Source organism: Canis aureus, chromosome 34, assembly GCF_053574225.1.
Source record: "Canis aureus isolate CA01 chromosome 34, VMU_Caureus_v.1.0, whole genome shotgun sequence".
Taxonomy (NCBI): Eukaryota; Metazoa; Chordata; class Mammalia; order Carnivora; family Canidae; genus Canis; species Canis aureus.
Genome location: NC_135644.1, coordinates 24066295 through 24083447, shown reverse-complemented (window position 1 = coordinate 24083447; position 17153 = coordinate 24066295). Strand labels below are relative to the sequence as shown.

The 17153-nt window shown below is 34.4% G+C and overlaps 1 protein-coding gene across 8 annotated transcripts in view; it reads left to right on the top strand.

Annotated features, from left to right (window-relative positions):
• Positions 1-16857, top strand: part of TANK (TRAF family member associated NFKB activator) — a 94535-nt gene extending 77678 nt beyond the window's left edge. For 7 of the 8 annotated variants that reach the window (XM_077883307.1, XM_077883308.1, XM_077883306.1 and 4 more), the window contains 4 exons: positions 5658-5734; positions 6376-6491; positions 11638-12218; positions 16037-16857. In XM_077883307.1, coding sequence (XP_077739433.1) covers positions 5658-5734; positions 6376-6491; positions 11638-12218; positions 16037-16216 — 954 coding nt within the window. In that variant the 3' untranslated portion in view covers positions 16217-16857. Of the gene's footprint in view, positions 1-5657; positions 5735-6375; positions 6492-11637; positions 12219-13410; positions 13580-16036 lie in introns of all 8 variants that reach the window. The other variant, XR_013371726.1, reaches the window with a different exon arrangement.
• Positions 16858-17153: the final 296 nt, after the last annotated feature.

Genomic DNA, 17153 nt, shown 5'->3' with positions numbered 1-17153 from the left:
TATGAATACTGGAATAGAATGGTAGTCATTGCTGCAGTTCAAAATGTGTCATTGCAAACTTAACCACCTTTATTAAGTGTTAGCCTTTTAAAGTTTAAGTTCCATATGAGAGAGTGTACATTGTATTAACGAATGTAGTATTATCTTTAAAAGTTTCGTAACACAATTTAATTTCCTAACTTTGGTTGCTTAAAATGTTTTAAGAAAAAACATGATTTTAAATTTAAATTTTACTGCATTTTTCTCCAACTTCATGGAGGTAAAATTAACAATTAGAAATTGTATATATTTTCAATGTACAACATGATGTGATTTTTTTTTTTTTAAGATTTATTATTTTAGAGAGAAAAAAGAGAGCAAGAAGGGCTAGGAGGAGCAGACTGGGAGAGAGAGAGAGAATCTCAAACAAACTCCCTACTGAAGCCAAGCTCCATCTCAGGACTCTGAGATCATGACCTGAGCCGAAGTCAAGAGTCAGACACTTAACCAACTAAGCTACCCAGGCACCCTCAACATGATGTTTTGATAATGTATACGTTAGTAAATGATTACCATAGTCAACCCAGTTAACATATCCATCACTTTACATAGTTTTCTTTCTTTTTCATTGTGATGAACACATTCTTAGCAAATTTCAAGTATACAGTGTAGCAGTATTAACTATAATCACCACAATACTGTGCATGAGATCTTTAGAATTTATTTATCCTGCATAACTGAAAATTTGTACTCTGACCAACATCCCACCCATTTCCCCACCCCCCCCAAATCCTGGCAACTACCATTCTACTCTCTACTTCTATGATTTTTGGCTTCTTTAGATTCTACATATAAGTGAGATCATGAAATATTTGTCTTTCAGTGCCTGCCTTATTTCACATAGGATTATGTCCTCCAGTTTCATCCATGTTGTCTCAAATGACATGATTTTCCTTCTTTTTTTTTAAGCTTGATATATTCATCACGTATGTCTGTGCATGTGTGTGTGTACACATATATATTGTCAGAGACACTGACTCCCCACATAGTTGAAAATCCACATGTAACTTTGGACCCCCCCCAAAACATAATTACTGGTAGCCTACTATTGACAAGAAGCCTTACTGATAACATGAACAGTCCAACTAACACATATTTTCTATGTTATATGTATTATGTGCTGTCTTCTTACAGTAAAATAAGCTACAGAAAATAAAATGTTAAGAATCATAGGAAAATACATTTATAGAACTGTACTCTATTTACTGAAAAAAAATCTGCATAGAAGTAGACCTGCACAGTTCAAACCGATATTCAAGGGTCAGTTGTATTCCATTGTGTTTGTGTGTATATGACATTTTCTATATGCAATCATTCATTTACAGACACTTAGATTGAATCCATATTTTGGTTATTGTGAGTCATTTCTTTATGTTTCAGATTGGTTTATAAAAGGAATAAAATGCTTTCACTTCAAGTGCTAAATATAAAAAATAGCAAGCATTGGGGAAAACCTACATTTCTTTCTTTAAGATGTAGATATCTAACAGATCCTGGACCCCCAACACACACACAACACACAGACACAGAAACATTTTCCATTATCTTTGCATTAAGAATAAATCTGGTTTGGGACTAACAAAAATATTAGCCACTTTTTCTTTTCCTTCCTTAAATATCATTGCATATTCAACTGGCCCTGGAACATATATTTTTTGTATGATACCCATCTATGAGAAACTTAAATTGATTTACACTAAAACAGAATTCTCCCAATTCACATAAGAGGCAATTTAAGGAATCATTTCACAACATCTTTCAACTGTTTTTAAATGGGTTTATCTTAATGATTTAGTTGAATGACTTATCCAGCGCCATAGTGGAAGTGTAAATGAAAAGTACGACGTGTAAAGCTCTTATTTCAGTATTCATTCCACAAGTTCGGCATTTCCAAACTAGTACTTGGAACAGTTTATAATGTTAAGTATTTTAAGTTTCAGTACCTCAAAATAAACTCATTTGTTGAATGATTTAACGTTTAAAATCTCCTAAAATATAACGTTCAAAGTTCCCTTGCTTTCTTATTTGAAGTTGCAGTAACTTCAGCTTCCTGCAGTGCAGGGTCCGCCTGGATAATATTTGAGAATTGAAGGAAAAATACAAGTTATGTCTTTTAATGTTTACTGACTCTCTGGGATGTTCAAAGAGCTGCATAGTTTTTATTAAGTAATTTAGCGTTGAAAAGTGAGTCTTGAGTTTCTGGGAAAAGTATTGGAGTTACTATTGACTATACTAATTCTATGTCCTTTGAAAAATAAATGATTGTTCTCAGAAAGTTGCATCAGATAGCTACAATGGAAAACAGAATTGACATGCCATACCCATTCTAGATAAACCCTGCTTCCCAATGTCAGAGAACTGCTTGCCATTTTTGTCATCTGTTGAACTGACATGTTAAAAGGTCCCTTTGAAATATTTTCTTAGGGTGCTGGAGACCTAAAATTTTCATTCAGCCTATATCAAGAGATGTATTTGATGTGAATGATAGAAGATGCAGTGTACTGCTGAGTACAACTGTAATGTTTTTCTTCAATAATAATAGTAAGCAAGGCTGTGTTACATACTTCATGGAAATTTCTCAGTAAGATAGTCTTCCCATTAGCCCTTACCTGAGGAATCTTTTCTGGATAAATTCACACATACTAGTTATCAAATCTAAATGTCAGGAGGCACCTGGGTGGCTCAGTTGGCTAAGCAGCTGCCTTTGGCTCAGGTCATGATCTAGGATTGAGCCCCTCATCGGGCTCCCTGCTCAGTGGAGAATCTGCTTCTCCCTCTCCCTTTCCTTCCCCACTCGTGCTCTCTCTCTTTCTCAAATAAATAAAATCTTTAAAAAAAAAAAAAATCTAAATGCTAGAGAAATGGGTTGACTCAGGTTATTTGCCAAATCACAAAAAGTCTGTCATTCTTTTCCTACCTTTTCCTTCACTTTCATCTCCTCATCTTCACCCCCAAGCCCTTTGTTTTTAAAGATTTTTTAACATCAGAAGCAATCATCCCAAGTAATGATTCCCAAATCAGTACTTTGGAAACTGGAGTAATCTTTACTACTTTTTGTAAATATCTTCATTTTTAAAAAAGATTTTATTTATTTATTCATGAGAGACACAGAGAGGAGAGAGAGAGAGAGGCAGGGACACAGGTAGAGGGAGAAGCAGGCTCCATGCAGGGAGTCTGATGTGGGACTCGATCCCGGGTCTCCAGGATCAGGCCCTGGGCTGAAGGCGGTGCTAAATCGCTGAGCCACCCGAGCTGCCCAATATCTTCATTTTTAGGTTAAAATTACAGAACACAGCTGACCCTTGAACAACATAGGTTTGAACTGAGTGAGTCTACTTCTATGTGGTGTGTGTGTGTGTGTGTGTGTGTGTGTGTGTGTATATCAGTTCATATATTTACAAAAAGTAAATATCAGTTTATATATATATATAGCACTCTAAACATATTCTCCTCATGATTTTTGTAATTTTTTTTCTCTAGCTTTATTATAAGAATACAGTATATAATATATAAAATATGTGTTAATAGAGTGTTTATGTTATCCATAAGGCTTCTGGTCAGTAGTAGGCTATTGGTAATTACGTTTTGGGGGAGCCAAAAGTTATACATGGATTTTATATACAGGGATTGGCACTTCTAACTCCACATAGTTCAGGGGTCAACAGAACTTTTTGGTTCTTTCTGGCTCCTAATAAAATAATTTTGCTTTGTACTGAGGATTTCTCATAGTAAATTTTTAAAGGAGATTAATGATTTCATTTAATCACATATTTTACTATGATTTGTTTAGCATTAAATTGTCAAATGCTTCTGTTCTCTTAATATTACCTCTTCTCTGATTTTGTTGATACAGATTTAATACCATTTTTTTAAGTAAACTTTTTACCCAACATGGGGCTTGAACTCATGACCCCTAAGATCAAGAGTCACAAGCTCTACTGATTGAGCCACCCAGACACCCCTTAATATAGTATCTTTTAACAGTTTATTTCCATACTTGGGGCATCCTGAATGGTTGGTTATCTTTAAGATGTTGCTTTTTTTCCTAGTCCACACTAAAATCCATTGAGTGTTTTAATTGCACGTAACACTAAAGAAAAATTTTGTCAACTGCTTTTAAAAACAAACTACGAGTGTGAAAATGTCTTTTGATGTGACTGCTTTACAAGCTCAGTAAAACACTTCTAATCCAAAAGAAGACACGGCCTAAATGTTTGCCAGACAAAAGTATGCAGCAGCAAATGATACTCATTTTACCTCAATCTGACAACATAATATATAAAATCACAAATTGTTTGGGTTGCTGAGATTTTATTTTACTAATTAAAGGAATACTCTATTTTAGAAATGTTACACACTCTTAGAAAAAGCTAGAAAAGTAGAGCAATAAACTGAAATAAATTGGAGAAGAGACTAATTTAGAAAAAAAACAAACCTGGAATCAAGCCTTTTTCTTAACAAATGAAACTCCTGAGAAACTGAAAGAACTTTTTGAAAAGCAAATTAAAAGGGGTTATACCATGGTAAGAAAGAGGTAAAATCATCCATTTTAATGATGGCTACAATGACTTTAAATCTTAAAAAGTTGCTAAGAACAAATGTTCACGGTTTCACTTTGAACTTAAATAAGACCTATGAACTTTGGGTAGAATTATAATTTATGATTGTATAATATTAGGACATCTTCACATCTTTCAGTTTATCATGCCTTTAGAAGATACACAAAGTTTTCTAGGTATGATTAAAGATTTTTTTTTAAATCTAAGCCATACAGTGGATTTATTACGTGTTCTTCAATGTGGACTTTGAAGTGTCAGAATAAATGTAATACCAGAATAAGCCACAGGGTGGGAGTGAAAGGCAAGAACTTAGCTTCAGAAAGTAGCCTAAATACATCATTGCATGGTCTTTAAAATTGCTTGTTAAATGCTAAGGTGCTGTAGCTTGGTTTTCTTTCTTCCTCTAAATATACTGCATTCCTCAGCCAAGAATCTATAACAGAATACAAAGACATTGATTTAAATGTCTTTAAATGTAGGCCAATAACAGGAAAGAAGTAAACACACATATACACAGGTTTTTTTTTTCCCCTCGTTGCTGGTGATACCAAGCCTTAATAATCAGAGCAACAGTTTCAATCAGTACTTGAATTATTTTTAAATATTTTATTTATTCATTCATTCATTCATAAGAGACACAGAGAGAGAGAGAGGCAGAGACACAGGCAGAGGGAGATGCAGGCTCCATGCAGGGAGCCCGACGTGGGACTCGATCTTGGGTCTCCAGGATCAGGCCATGGGCTGAAGGTGGTGCTAAACTGCTGAGCCACCCCAGGCTGCCCTCAGTACTTGAATTTGGGAAAGTTCTTGAATTGTCACTACTGGAAATAGTAATTACAGAAGTTACCAGAAACACTTCGTCTACATCCTATTTTTCTACCTTAATTTTCCTTTTCCTCTGATTGTTCCCATTTAAAGAAAAAAAATCTCTGTATATCTGTAAGCTACCTAAATTTGTTTTTCAATGAGGAAGATGAATTTTCCATTGTATTTTCTGTTAACCCGTTCTCATTTGAGTTTAGAAGCAATTTAAAGTGGTGATTATTTTGTATCTTTAAGGTAAGAAGACAAGAAGTTTCTTCTCCTAGAAAAGAAACTTCACCAAGGAGTCTTGGCATTCCTTTATTCCATGAAAGGTAGTTCTATATTCTTTTTTGCCAACTCTAAAAATTACAAATATTGAAATATATTTTTATTTACGTATTTTAAAATTTTGCAAGTGTAACAAAATAGCCTTTTAGAACTAAAAGAGACTGCCCCAAGGCTCCTCCATGTTAAAATGGTGTATGTAAGTCATACAATGAATAGCAGAGATGGATCTGAAAACTAACTTAAAGCTCTAATATTTAATAGACAAAGTATTATGGCCACATTATTTTATATGGACAGATTATAATGTAAACCTTATCAAAATGAGGGACATTTAATTTTTTCTTTTTAAGATGTTTACTGAGAACAAAAATCATTGAATTTCTAGCATAAGAATGAGACAGCCATCCAAAGAGCGGCTTATGAATAAGTAAATATCCTAGTCTGTGCCACCTGTATGTATTAGAACTTTTAATTTATCACTTACTTTGTGCCTTTGTGCTGGCTCTCCAAACATTAGAGTAGTTCTGTGGGACATTTTCTAGGATTTTGAAGTAATTTTTAAACTTTAACCTTTCAATAATTATTTTATGGTATATAATGGTATATAAAACGGTGCTATTTAAGTTTAATGATAATAAAAAATGTCTAACGATAAAGCCTTATATTTTGAAATATTTATTTTTAGGGCTTATATAGAGAAGACTTTCCAGGATCTAAAAGAAGAATTTCATAGAATATGCATGCTAGCAAAAGCACAAAAAGACCACTTAAGCAAACTTAATGTACCAGCCACTGCAACTGGTAAGGTTTGATTTAACACACAGTAATATTAATTTGATTGATTTAAATTTATTTCTTTTTGATTGGAAAAATATTTCTAAATGCTTATTAAGTGCTAAGGATCGCAGTTTGTGCCTCCTACCACTTATAATGGGTAAGTGCTATCTAAGTTCTGTACTGTATTACGTTATCTAATGATTGGCCTTCTCTCTTTATTGTGTGTGGGACTATATAGAGTGAAATGAGTGATGTAATTACTAATCTTCTTAATGAGAAGTCCCACCTTGGAAAAAGTACAAAATAAATATAGGAAATACCTCTCAAAGTCTTCAGTAGCTATTTGGGAGTTTAATTAAACATTAATTCATAAGTTAGTAAGCAACCTTGAAGCTGTACTACCAAATATGAGCTAAGTAAAATTATAACACCAGTTTTTTAACTTCTGCTTGAAAGTTGATTGAACGCTATGGATAGATTTTTATAATTTGGTTTAAGAAGTAAACATTTCACATTTCATGAGGCCAGTTCTGTTGGAGATGCAAAGTACAAATTTAGTATAAAATATAACTTAAAATGAACATCTGTTTTATAGATGTGTTAGAGTCTGTTTTTTAAAACCTTTACCCTTTCCTAAAACCCCAGACTGGGGTTTGCTTCAGTAGTTTCATATGAATAGCAAGGGTTTGAATCTAGCTACTAGGCACTTCTGTAAACAAAGGAAAGGTAAACTGATCATTTAAAATGATAAATTCTCCTTTACCCTTGTGATTTGAGATATTCTGCATACAATTCCCAAGAGATGTGATTTACAGTTTTCACTCTGAAAGATGTTGCAGCAGTGCTAATACCCCTTTAATTAAAGATCACTTTCCACTTCTAACAGCTCTTATATCTAGGCTACTTAGAAATCCTTTTACAGTGTAAATTCACTTTTTGCCTACTACTACCATTTTATTTTCAGAAAAGGTACACAATGTGGTAGAGAAACAATACAATCTGTATAGATAGACATCATTTATTTCTTTTCCTCCCTCCCTTCTACCTCCCCCAAAATAACTGATTCTTTCACCTGAATTTTTGTTATTTTCATGAGAAATTGTTCTTTTGTGTAGCCTAAAGGCACTAAGTACTTCTGAAGTAAAATAATTATTTTCATTTAAAATGTACTAGCTATAGAGATGTAGTGCATAGAATTCATCAACGTGATTTTTGTAACATCAGCATCTTATCAAAACATTGTAATGGTGATATATTCATTGTTATACAGAGAACCTACCCCATTATCAATGGCTTAATACTTTGACCATTTTTAAATTGCACAGGTCTAAATCTGAGTATGTATCTGTCAACTAGAACACTGAGTGTTTAACTTCAATTTCTTCCCCACCAAAACTGCTTCCTAACATTTTTTGTGTGTGTTTTATATTAAATGTGTCATAAATAATAATACAAGATTATTCTTGAAATATTTTAGATCTGTTGTCCCAGCAACTTCGGTGAAGTTGTCCTGGGTCCAGACAAAAACCAAAATATTAAGTATTATTCTGGTAGTAGTAGGTCAAAAAGAAAAAGAAAGGCATTTTGGAAAAAGATGCCTGTTCAGACTTTTTAAGGATGGATGTTATATTGAATAAAAATATCAAGAAGCTATTTCAAATGTGATTTGCATAATACAGCTGAAAACAGTATATTTAGCGTTATTGTCCCCATGTTATTTTTTGTGAAAATTCAACTTTTAGATAAATATATAATTCATGGAAAATTGCTGGGTTGGTAGAAGTGTACATTCCCTTTTTCTTTTTTCTTCTCATTCACTTACAGCAATAGCCTTGAGAAGGGATAACGATAAGTTGTATGGTTAAGCAAATGTGGCTTCATAAAAAGTATTATTTGATGCATAAAGGAGGATCTTTTTTCAGAGGAGATCAAGAGAGTAGAATATAGGATTGCAGATTACAAACAACCACATCAGATCTTTTTCTTTTGTCAGTATACAAGGTAATTAAGCTAGAAGTAGTCTAAATGGACAGCCTGTACTTAAAATTTGGAAATCTAAAAATGTTTCTCATTTTGCTTTTTTTCCTTGCAAAAATAAATGTTCTTGAAATAAACAAAATAGAAAAGCAATTTGCTCCACCTGATTATGTTTCTCAGTATAGTGTCAGAATGACAAGTGCTTTTAGGCACCTCGTTAAAATCTTTTTTTTTTTTTTTGATAGTAACTCATTGCTTAAACAGATTAATTCAGAAAATTATTTTAATGTGGCTGAGGTATGCCCACTAGCTATACAAAAACAAAATACCTGCCTTTTTTTAGCTGGTTTGAGTTTTGTAGATTTTGTTCACAAGGGGAATAGATCAACTACTGGGGAAAAAAAATTCAGAACACATTTCTATCATTTTGGGGACTCTTCTGTATATATAGAAACCAGCATGCTTGATTTAGCATAATGGTTCAGAGCACAGGCTCTAGAATTAAGTTGCCTGGGTTCCAGTGCCAGATCTACCACTCATTGATTAGCCTTGGAAGTAACCTCTTCATGTCTCTGTTTCTTCACAAGTACAGTGGGGATAATATAGTGCCTACCATGTGATTATTTTAAGTAGGAAATGAATTAAGGCACAAACAATGGTATTAACAGTGCATGGCACATAGAAGTGCTATTATAATAGTTGTCATTAGCAGCAGCAGAAGCTTCTTCATCATCTCCCTGTTGTGCTTGTGAGGATCATTTTGATAAGCATTTCCTCCTCACATGTTATAGAATTTGGTTACCTCAACAGTTGATTTTCCTGATTTGATTTTTGCAGTTAGCAAATGTCACCTACAAAGAAAGTAGTATTTCCTAGAATTTCTAGCTACTGTTAAGTCTACTATCAGGAAAAAATGACTACAGTTAATGGACTTTAAGATACCTTCAAGGACAAAGAAATCCTGCCAGATAATTGAGCTTGGTCTCAATTGAGACCACTCTTAGTCAGAGACAAATTATCTAGCAAATGTACATTACTAGGCTCTGTTGGGAACAGAATACAAATTCATTTAGAATATATTTATTGAGGGCATACTATCTGCCAGGCACTAGATAGGGGACTCGGATTAAGTGGGAAACAAAACACAGTTGAAGATCTTAAGAAACCTGCTTTAATGGGAGACTATTCTGTCTCCCACTTGCAAATACAATGCAAAGTGTTTAACCCTCAAGGCCCAAGAGTTATGCCTAAACCAGTCTTGGGGAGCCAGGAGTGCTATCCAGAGAAATTAATGTCTACGCCAAGAAATGAGGGACAAATAAAGTTAGGTAAAGATTAGCAGAGAGGACACTTCAGGCAGTCTGCACAGTGTGTGCAAAGGCCCAAAGACAGGAGAACATGGCTATTTTGGAGAACTGTACAAAGTTCACCACCATTATAGTTGTGGTGAAAGGTGAGACCGTGAAGAGGTGACCAGGGGCCAGACACAAACAGTTTTATATGACTTTTCTGAGGGGTGAAGCTTTGGAGAGCCATGAGAAGATTTTATTGGGAAGGTAACATGACCAGATTTGTATTTTAGAAAGAAAATAGGGAGCAATGTAGAGAATGGATTGGACATGATCTAAATTTAAAGGCAAAGAAGCAGTTCAGTACCATTAAGATAAGATGCTACGTACTAAAGAGAGGTAGTAGGTATATACGGAGGTAAACCAAAGAAGTTGGTTGCACTGTACTACCATCATGTCCAAGCAGAAAATACCTTCTGTCGGAATGTGCTGTGGCAAAAGATGGAAAGGTGTCATGAGACTGTAAAGACTAGAGAGAAAGGAACTGATATTTGTTAAGTGCCTACTAAGCCGGACAGACATTGTACAGGGTACTCTCTGTTTAAATTGGTGTCCTTGGGAAAGTCTCCTTTTGTGAAGGCACTTCTCTGAGGACCTTTTTAAAGTGCTGATTTTTAAAAATTTCTACCTTTTGTCTGTTTAATGAAAATCACATATTACCAATCTCCAACCTTATGGTCTTCTTAGGTAAGATTGCAGAAGCACAATTTAGCTTTTTCTAATGTCTCGGGATCATCAACATGGAGAGTGTTTTGATCATTGTTTCTATGCATTGAGAAATGTAGCCCTTATTGGCACTATCCCAGACTATACTGTTTTCTGAGTTCTTATATGTGCTTTTTTGTTTTTCTTGTCTCCTCTCATGCTTTTAGCTCTTGTTGATATCTATATCTGTCTTCAACAACTCCCATCCCTACCTTTTAATTTGCTGTTTCTAACCAGCTCCGAGCTAGGGAAATATCATCAAGCTTGTTAGAATAAATCTAAAAAGAGAGTAAGAGCAAAATGCATGTATCTGTGGGCCTTTTGGCTCTAATTCTGACTCAGAAGCTCTATTTACTTACTTTCTAGCTTTTGCCTGTGTCCTAGAGAGCTGAATTTGTTCTAGAGAGCTGAATTTGTTAGATAAGCAGCTTCCAGTTAAATGAGCTGCAGAGGCCATGGTATCTACCTGTATCTACCGACTAGTTTCAGAGGCTATATATAAAATGAGAGAATTATGTATTCACATACAGTTTTCTGAACACGCATCCCAAAATTTCCTCCTCCTTGCCTCTGCTGTCTTCTTTCTCCCCAACCCCCACCACTACTACTCCCTCACATGGATTACTGAGAGTACACAATGGCTAAATTGATTGGTGATATACTTTGTAACACAGTGGTATTAGGGGTAATAAATGGCCTGATTCATGTAGATTCTTAACCTGTATAATATTATATATGCCTAGTAAGGATTTTCCTTTTTAACAACTTATTTGTCTAAGCAAGCTCACAGTTGCAGCTTCCATTACTGACAAAATGTTTAAATGTATACACTACAAGCAAATGTTTTTTGAGCATAGAGCAGTATAACTGTGAACGAGATGCAAAGCTTACAGCAAAAGACCTAGGAAAAGACAAAGTAGTTTAACTGTGACTAATAAACTACATTCCAGTTCACCCACTAGAGACTGTTAATATTCCTGTGGAAGATGATAGCAAATGTAAAAAATCCTAGTTGTCTTCAGTTGCTATGAAAACTAATAGAAAAAATAATATTCATCTGTCCAAAGCTCATTGAACATTCAGATTTTTAAGAATGATTGGAATGCAACTGTTTTCCTTTTGTGCTCTTTTCCCTGCAGAAACACAGTGCTCTCTTCCTATACAGTGTACGGATAAAACAGATAAACAAGAAGCGCTATTTAAGCCTCAGGCTAAAGATGATATAAATAGAGGTGCACAGTGCGTCACATCTGTCACACCGAGAGGACTGGGCCGAGATGAGGAAGATACCTCTTTTGAATCACTTTCTAAATTCAATGTCAAGTTTCCACCTACGGACAATGACTCTACTTTCTTACATAGTACTCCAGAAAGACCCAACATCCTTGGTCCTGTCGTAACTGAGACATCATGTCATGATAAATTTAATAAGGAGTTCAGAGACAACCCGGGAAACTTTGTTAAAACAGAAGAAACTTTATTTCAAATTCAGGGAATTGACCCCATAGCATCAGCTATACAAAATCTTAAAATAACTGACAAAACAAAACCCTCCAATCTTGTAAACACGTGTATCAGGACATCTCTGGATAGAGTTCTGTGTTTGCCACCTGGAAACCATAATGCATTATATGTAAATACATTACTACTTCAGGACCCATCTGATGTACCTTTTGCTTCATTTGATTCTCCGGGAAAAGCTATCCGAGGACCACAGCAGGTAACCGTTTTGCATTAACAAATATATTATGTGTGAACACACATTTTGCCATACATGCACAGATATGCATCCTTTTTAGGTTATCAGACATCCTGTTTTAAACTAATGACTAGCTACAGTTAAGGACTTTAATTAAAAAGCTAAGCCCTATAATAAATGTCATGAAATTTTAGAAGCTCAATATGGTTAAGCTCTATCATAAAGTACCTTAAAATGTAGGGCACATTTTAAAATACATGGTAGCTTTATCCATACCTAGTGTATGTCATTTTCTTAGTGCCTTATTCAAAGCTTTTTACTCAGCATCAGTGTTACAGTAGGATCCTTTGTTAAATTTCATACTGTGAAACAAATGGCATTTTTTTATTGAAAAGTTTGTCATTTTCCTCTTTACAAGAATAGATGTTTTTCATAAGTAAATAATTGCATCATATACTCCTATTTATCAAAACAAGTAAACTGTCTTTCATCTAATACTTCCATTACATTCTCAGTTATACAGTACGTAGATCCGCAGGGTTTGGTTTTGGTTTCTAATCTGGCAATGAACATGCAGCCTAATATATTTTTCAAATAGTCTCTGCATATGTATGATTTTAATCAAACACTTCAATGTTTCTAAAGCTTGAAGACTACTTACAGCCCCCAGTCCATAGTTACTCTCTCATTTATCCAGGTTCTATCAGAGAATGATGCTTTTAGTTTAAAAAAAAAAAAAATGCCTGAAAGCAAGTGAAAAATATATAATTGTTACAGTAAGCAGAAGCTTGTGAAAATACACAATGGTGTAAATATCTATATAATTTGCACACATTTGTGTAATTTCTCTTTGCCTTGAGATACTTATTTTTAAAAATCCAACAACTTGATGAATAGCCTTTGCCTTTCTAAGTACTGGTATAGGTTACAGACTTCTAAATCAGCATACAAAGGAGGCAGTAGTCAAGCTGTGGTATATTTTGGTAGTGGGAAAAACTAGGCATCTCTGACAATAAGCTTTAATTATAAATTCACTTATGTTCTACATTGTGCCTTATTTCACATCATAGTCCCAGTATAGTTATTACTAAATGAAACAAATTAAACAATTTCTTTTATTGCAAGTAGAATTCCTGTGGAGCTGTAAAGTGCATCAGTTCTAATGCTTGTTACTTTTTTCCCCCATTATATCTCTTGCTTGTTCTTTTACTAGTTAGTCTGTGCATTCATGTTTCAGTAGATGGCACCCTGCATTGTGCATTTGCTTTCTATGCTACAGCAAGGGAAACAGCTGGTATGTGATTACAACTTGATGGAAAAGTATTCAGCTTAAAAAATGCAGAAGAATTGGTGTTGAGCTGTCACAAGACATGGGGCATAAGGTTAGATAATTGATATTTTGGCAGAAAAGGCAAAGAAATTAGTTTGTTTTGAAGGCCATGTTGCAGTTTAGGATTGAAAGAATATTTCTTAAAATTTTAAGAACATTTTGCCATTTTATTTGTATTAATAAAACTAGTATGATAAATACAAAATTCTTGAATTGTTGATAATGACAAAGAAGTGAAAAATTTGGGTTACATATTTCAGATTTTTATTTTATATCAATCACTACTTCTTAATACCTTTTTATACATTCAGCTATCATAACAAAGCCTAAAATATATCTGCTTATTTTTACTGTATGTGATTTTCTTTTCTTCCTACTTTTGCTGAGTCAGTGAGTGGGGTCCCAACTGAATTCTATGAAAAGATCAAATCTGAACCAGTAACTCCTAATAGAGAAGGATAAACATGGACTTTGAAGATAAATTGGCAGTAGAAGGTTGGCTTACCAAATTTAGAAGCTAAATTGCTTCTAAGCTTATTTCTTCCTATTTTATAGATCTTAATAAGAATTACCTTTAACGGAACAATCTTTTATTTATATCCATATCAGTTTCCCATGAAAGTGATCATCTTAATCACTTGTACTTCTTGTTTAAACTGAAAACAGTAAAATTTAAATCTGGTTAACTCTAACTTATTTTTGCTTATTTCTCACAGTTATCACTGCTTTTAATCCTATTTTCTAAAGAAAATTATCTTACCCCAAACTTTAAAATATTTTAAATATTACTGTTTTTGTGATAAAATTGTCACTTCTTAAAAAGGGAATTGAGTCAGTGTTATTAGAAGCCTCTGTTCTGCTATTTGAATATATCTCGGTGCCTAGCAGACTTTGTATATTTACACCAACTGTACACAGCTGTCCGGTAAAATGTTTTTAAGAAGACAGTGATGTTTTGAAACTCAATTGCTGGGGATCCCTGGGTGGCGCAGCGGTTTGGCGCCTGCCTTTGGCCCAGGGCGCGATCCTGGAGACCCGGGATCGAATCCCACGTCGGGCTCCCAGTGCATGGAGCCTGCTTCTCCCTCTGCCTGTGTCTCTGCGCCTCTCTCTCTCTCTCTGTGACTATCATAAATAAATTAAAAAATTAAAAAAAAAGATTTTTGAAACTCAATTGCTTCAATTAGTAATACGCTTGTTTATTGTAAATGATTGGTTAACTAGAATGGGAGATTGGTTAAGGGAATGAAAACTAACACTGTATCAGGTGTTGAACTAGGCTGTTACTTTAAAAACACATTAGTCATAGGAGGCCAAAGGGGTCTCTTTATTTAAATTGAGTTTTTGAGGTAATTCTCCTCAAAGTATCAGAAATTAGCTGTGTGAAGGTAATTTACTTTGTGTCAAGGTATACAAGAAAGTGAATTTTTTTTTAAAGATTTTATTTATTTATTTATGAGAGACACAGAGAGAGAGGCAGAGACACAGGCAGAGAGGCAGGCTCCTCACAGGGAGCCCGATGCGGGACTCGATCCCGGGACTCCAGGACCATGCCCTGGGCGGAAGGCAGGCACTAAACTGCTGTGAGCCATCCACGGATCCCCGTGAATTTTTTAAATAATTTGGTTTATAATATTCAGGAAAATAAGACCGTCAACAAGCATTTATTGAGCACCTACTATTGAACTAAATGCTTTTTCTTGCCCTACTAGATTTTTTAGAATAAATGCAGTATTTCCAGAGTATTTATGTGTTGCTTATAATGGAGATAGTCCCTTTGAATTTTTCATACTTCTTTAATTAGGCAGCTATTGACAAGTCTCACTGTATTCAGTCACAAGAAAGAGTAAAGAAGGCAAAACTATGCAGTATATATAGCAAGAGCAAAATAAGTCAAAAGAATGCATCTTATGTTAGATTTGTTGAATGATTAAAATTTTGAGGTTTCAAAAAACAACTGATCAGTGGAATTTTAGTACTTTAAAAATTCTTTCACCAAAACCACACTATTCCTATATGTTTTATTCATTGTGTATTTGCTTATAAGTAGCGAAATTTAAATGGCTCTTGATCAGAATGCATGTTTACACACATCATGTCTAGTGTACTGTGTATTAATAAGAGCCCTATAACTTAAGGTTTCTGTTGGAAAATAGTAAAGAGAAATTTTAATTTTTAAAAAGTCTTATTGACTGTTCCAAAAACTACTGCCATTATGATAACAGACATTAAAATTTGCTGATGGTAAAACTGGAAAATCTTTGACTAGAGGAAGATAAAGCGCATGTATGTGTTTTCAGTGACTCTTAATCAAAGTTCAGCTGTGCCCTTAATGAAACGAGACCAGAGTCCTGTCTTCATGCTAATGCTATGGAAAGGTACTTTGCTTTCCTGTGAGGGAATTTTGTGTTTATGCGCATACCCCGTGCAGAAAACCCCGCATTTGAAATTCACTGTAAGTTGATTGTAAGTACAAATAACAGAAGATGTTTTTGTTTGTTTCCTGCAGCCCATTTGGAAGCCCTTTCCTAATCAAGACAGTGACTTATCTTCGGTCCTGGGTGGCAGGGACTCAGAGCTGCCTATCCCTCGGGTCTGTGAATTCTGTCAAGCTGTTTTCCCACCATCCATTACATCCAGGGGGGATTTCCTGCGGCACCTGAACTCCCACTTTAATGGGGAGACTTAAGATGCACTTGAAGACAGTTCTGTGGGATGAGTCTATGTGATCATCCAGGTCTGGGTGATGGTCTTGGGTTTGTAATACTATAGATACTTGATTGCAAACTTAGTTCAAGATCATTTAGTGAAAAATAGCTATGAATTTTTTTTCTAACCTTACATTGTAACTTTCTTCTCTTTTAAAAGATCATTCTGTACGAAGCTGTAGTTCATTGTATTCATGTTTACAGTGTTTATTGCCTTAATTTATGTTTGTTTCAAACATCTAAGCTTATTGCTTGGATTTCTAGTTAGATCTGTTGAATTTGGTGATGTCAAATGTTTATGGGGTTTTTCACCTAAAATTAGATTATTTATGCTATAGGCGATTTTATTTTTTTTAAGTAAACCTGTAATACAGAACAGCAGACAACATAAATGCCTAGGTAAATGCCAAACCTAAGACATTTGTTGCCCAGGGATAAAATCACTGGTTAGAATTATTTAAATACTTTAGATTGTTTTGTTAAATAATATACATGGTTTTAAATTTTGCTATGTATATAGCTACATGATGAAAATTAGTTAAATATTTAAAAAGTTACTTATGTTGTGATCTTTACATGTGTTCTTTGTTCTTGAGTGAAAAAAATAAAGAAATAAATTACATTTGGGGGAAGTTTATAACATTCATGTTTTCTAATGGTAGAAGGGTGATATCAGATCTGGTGACATTTAATTACGAGTAGTAGATCACTTTGAATTTAGTAATTATTTTTCAAACTAAACTTGCTAAAGAAACACACTTGTATTTCCGGGGAGCAAATTTAAAAAGCCCTATAAGGAGTATCCACATTTATTGATTGATTTGTAAGTGTTTACATTGTTGTTCAGAAATGTGTGGTTCATTGTCAGCAGCCTGATGGCCACTGGAAGACGTTTGAGAGAGAGGATACCAAATCCGA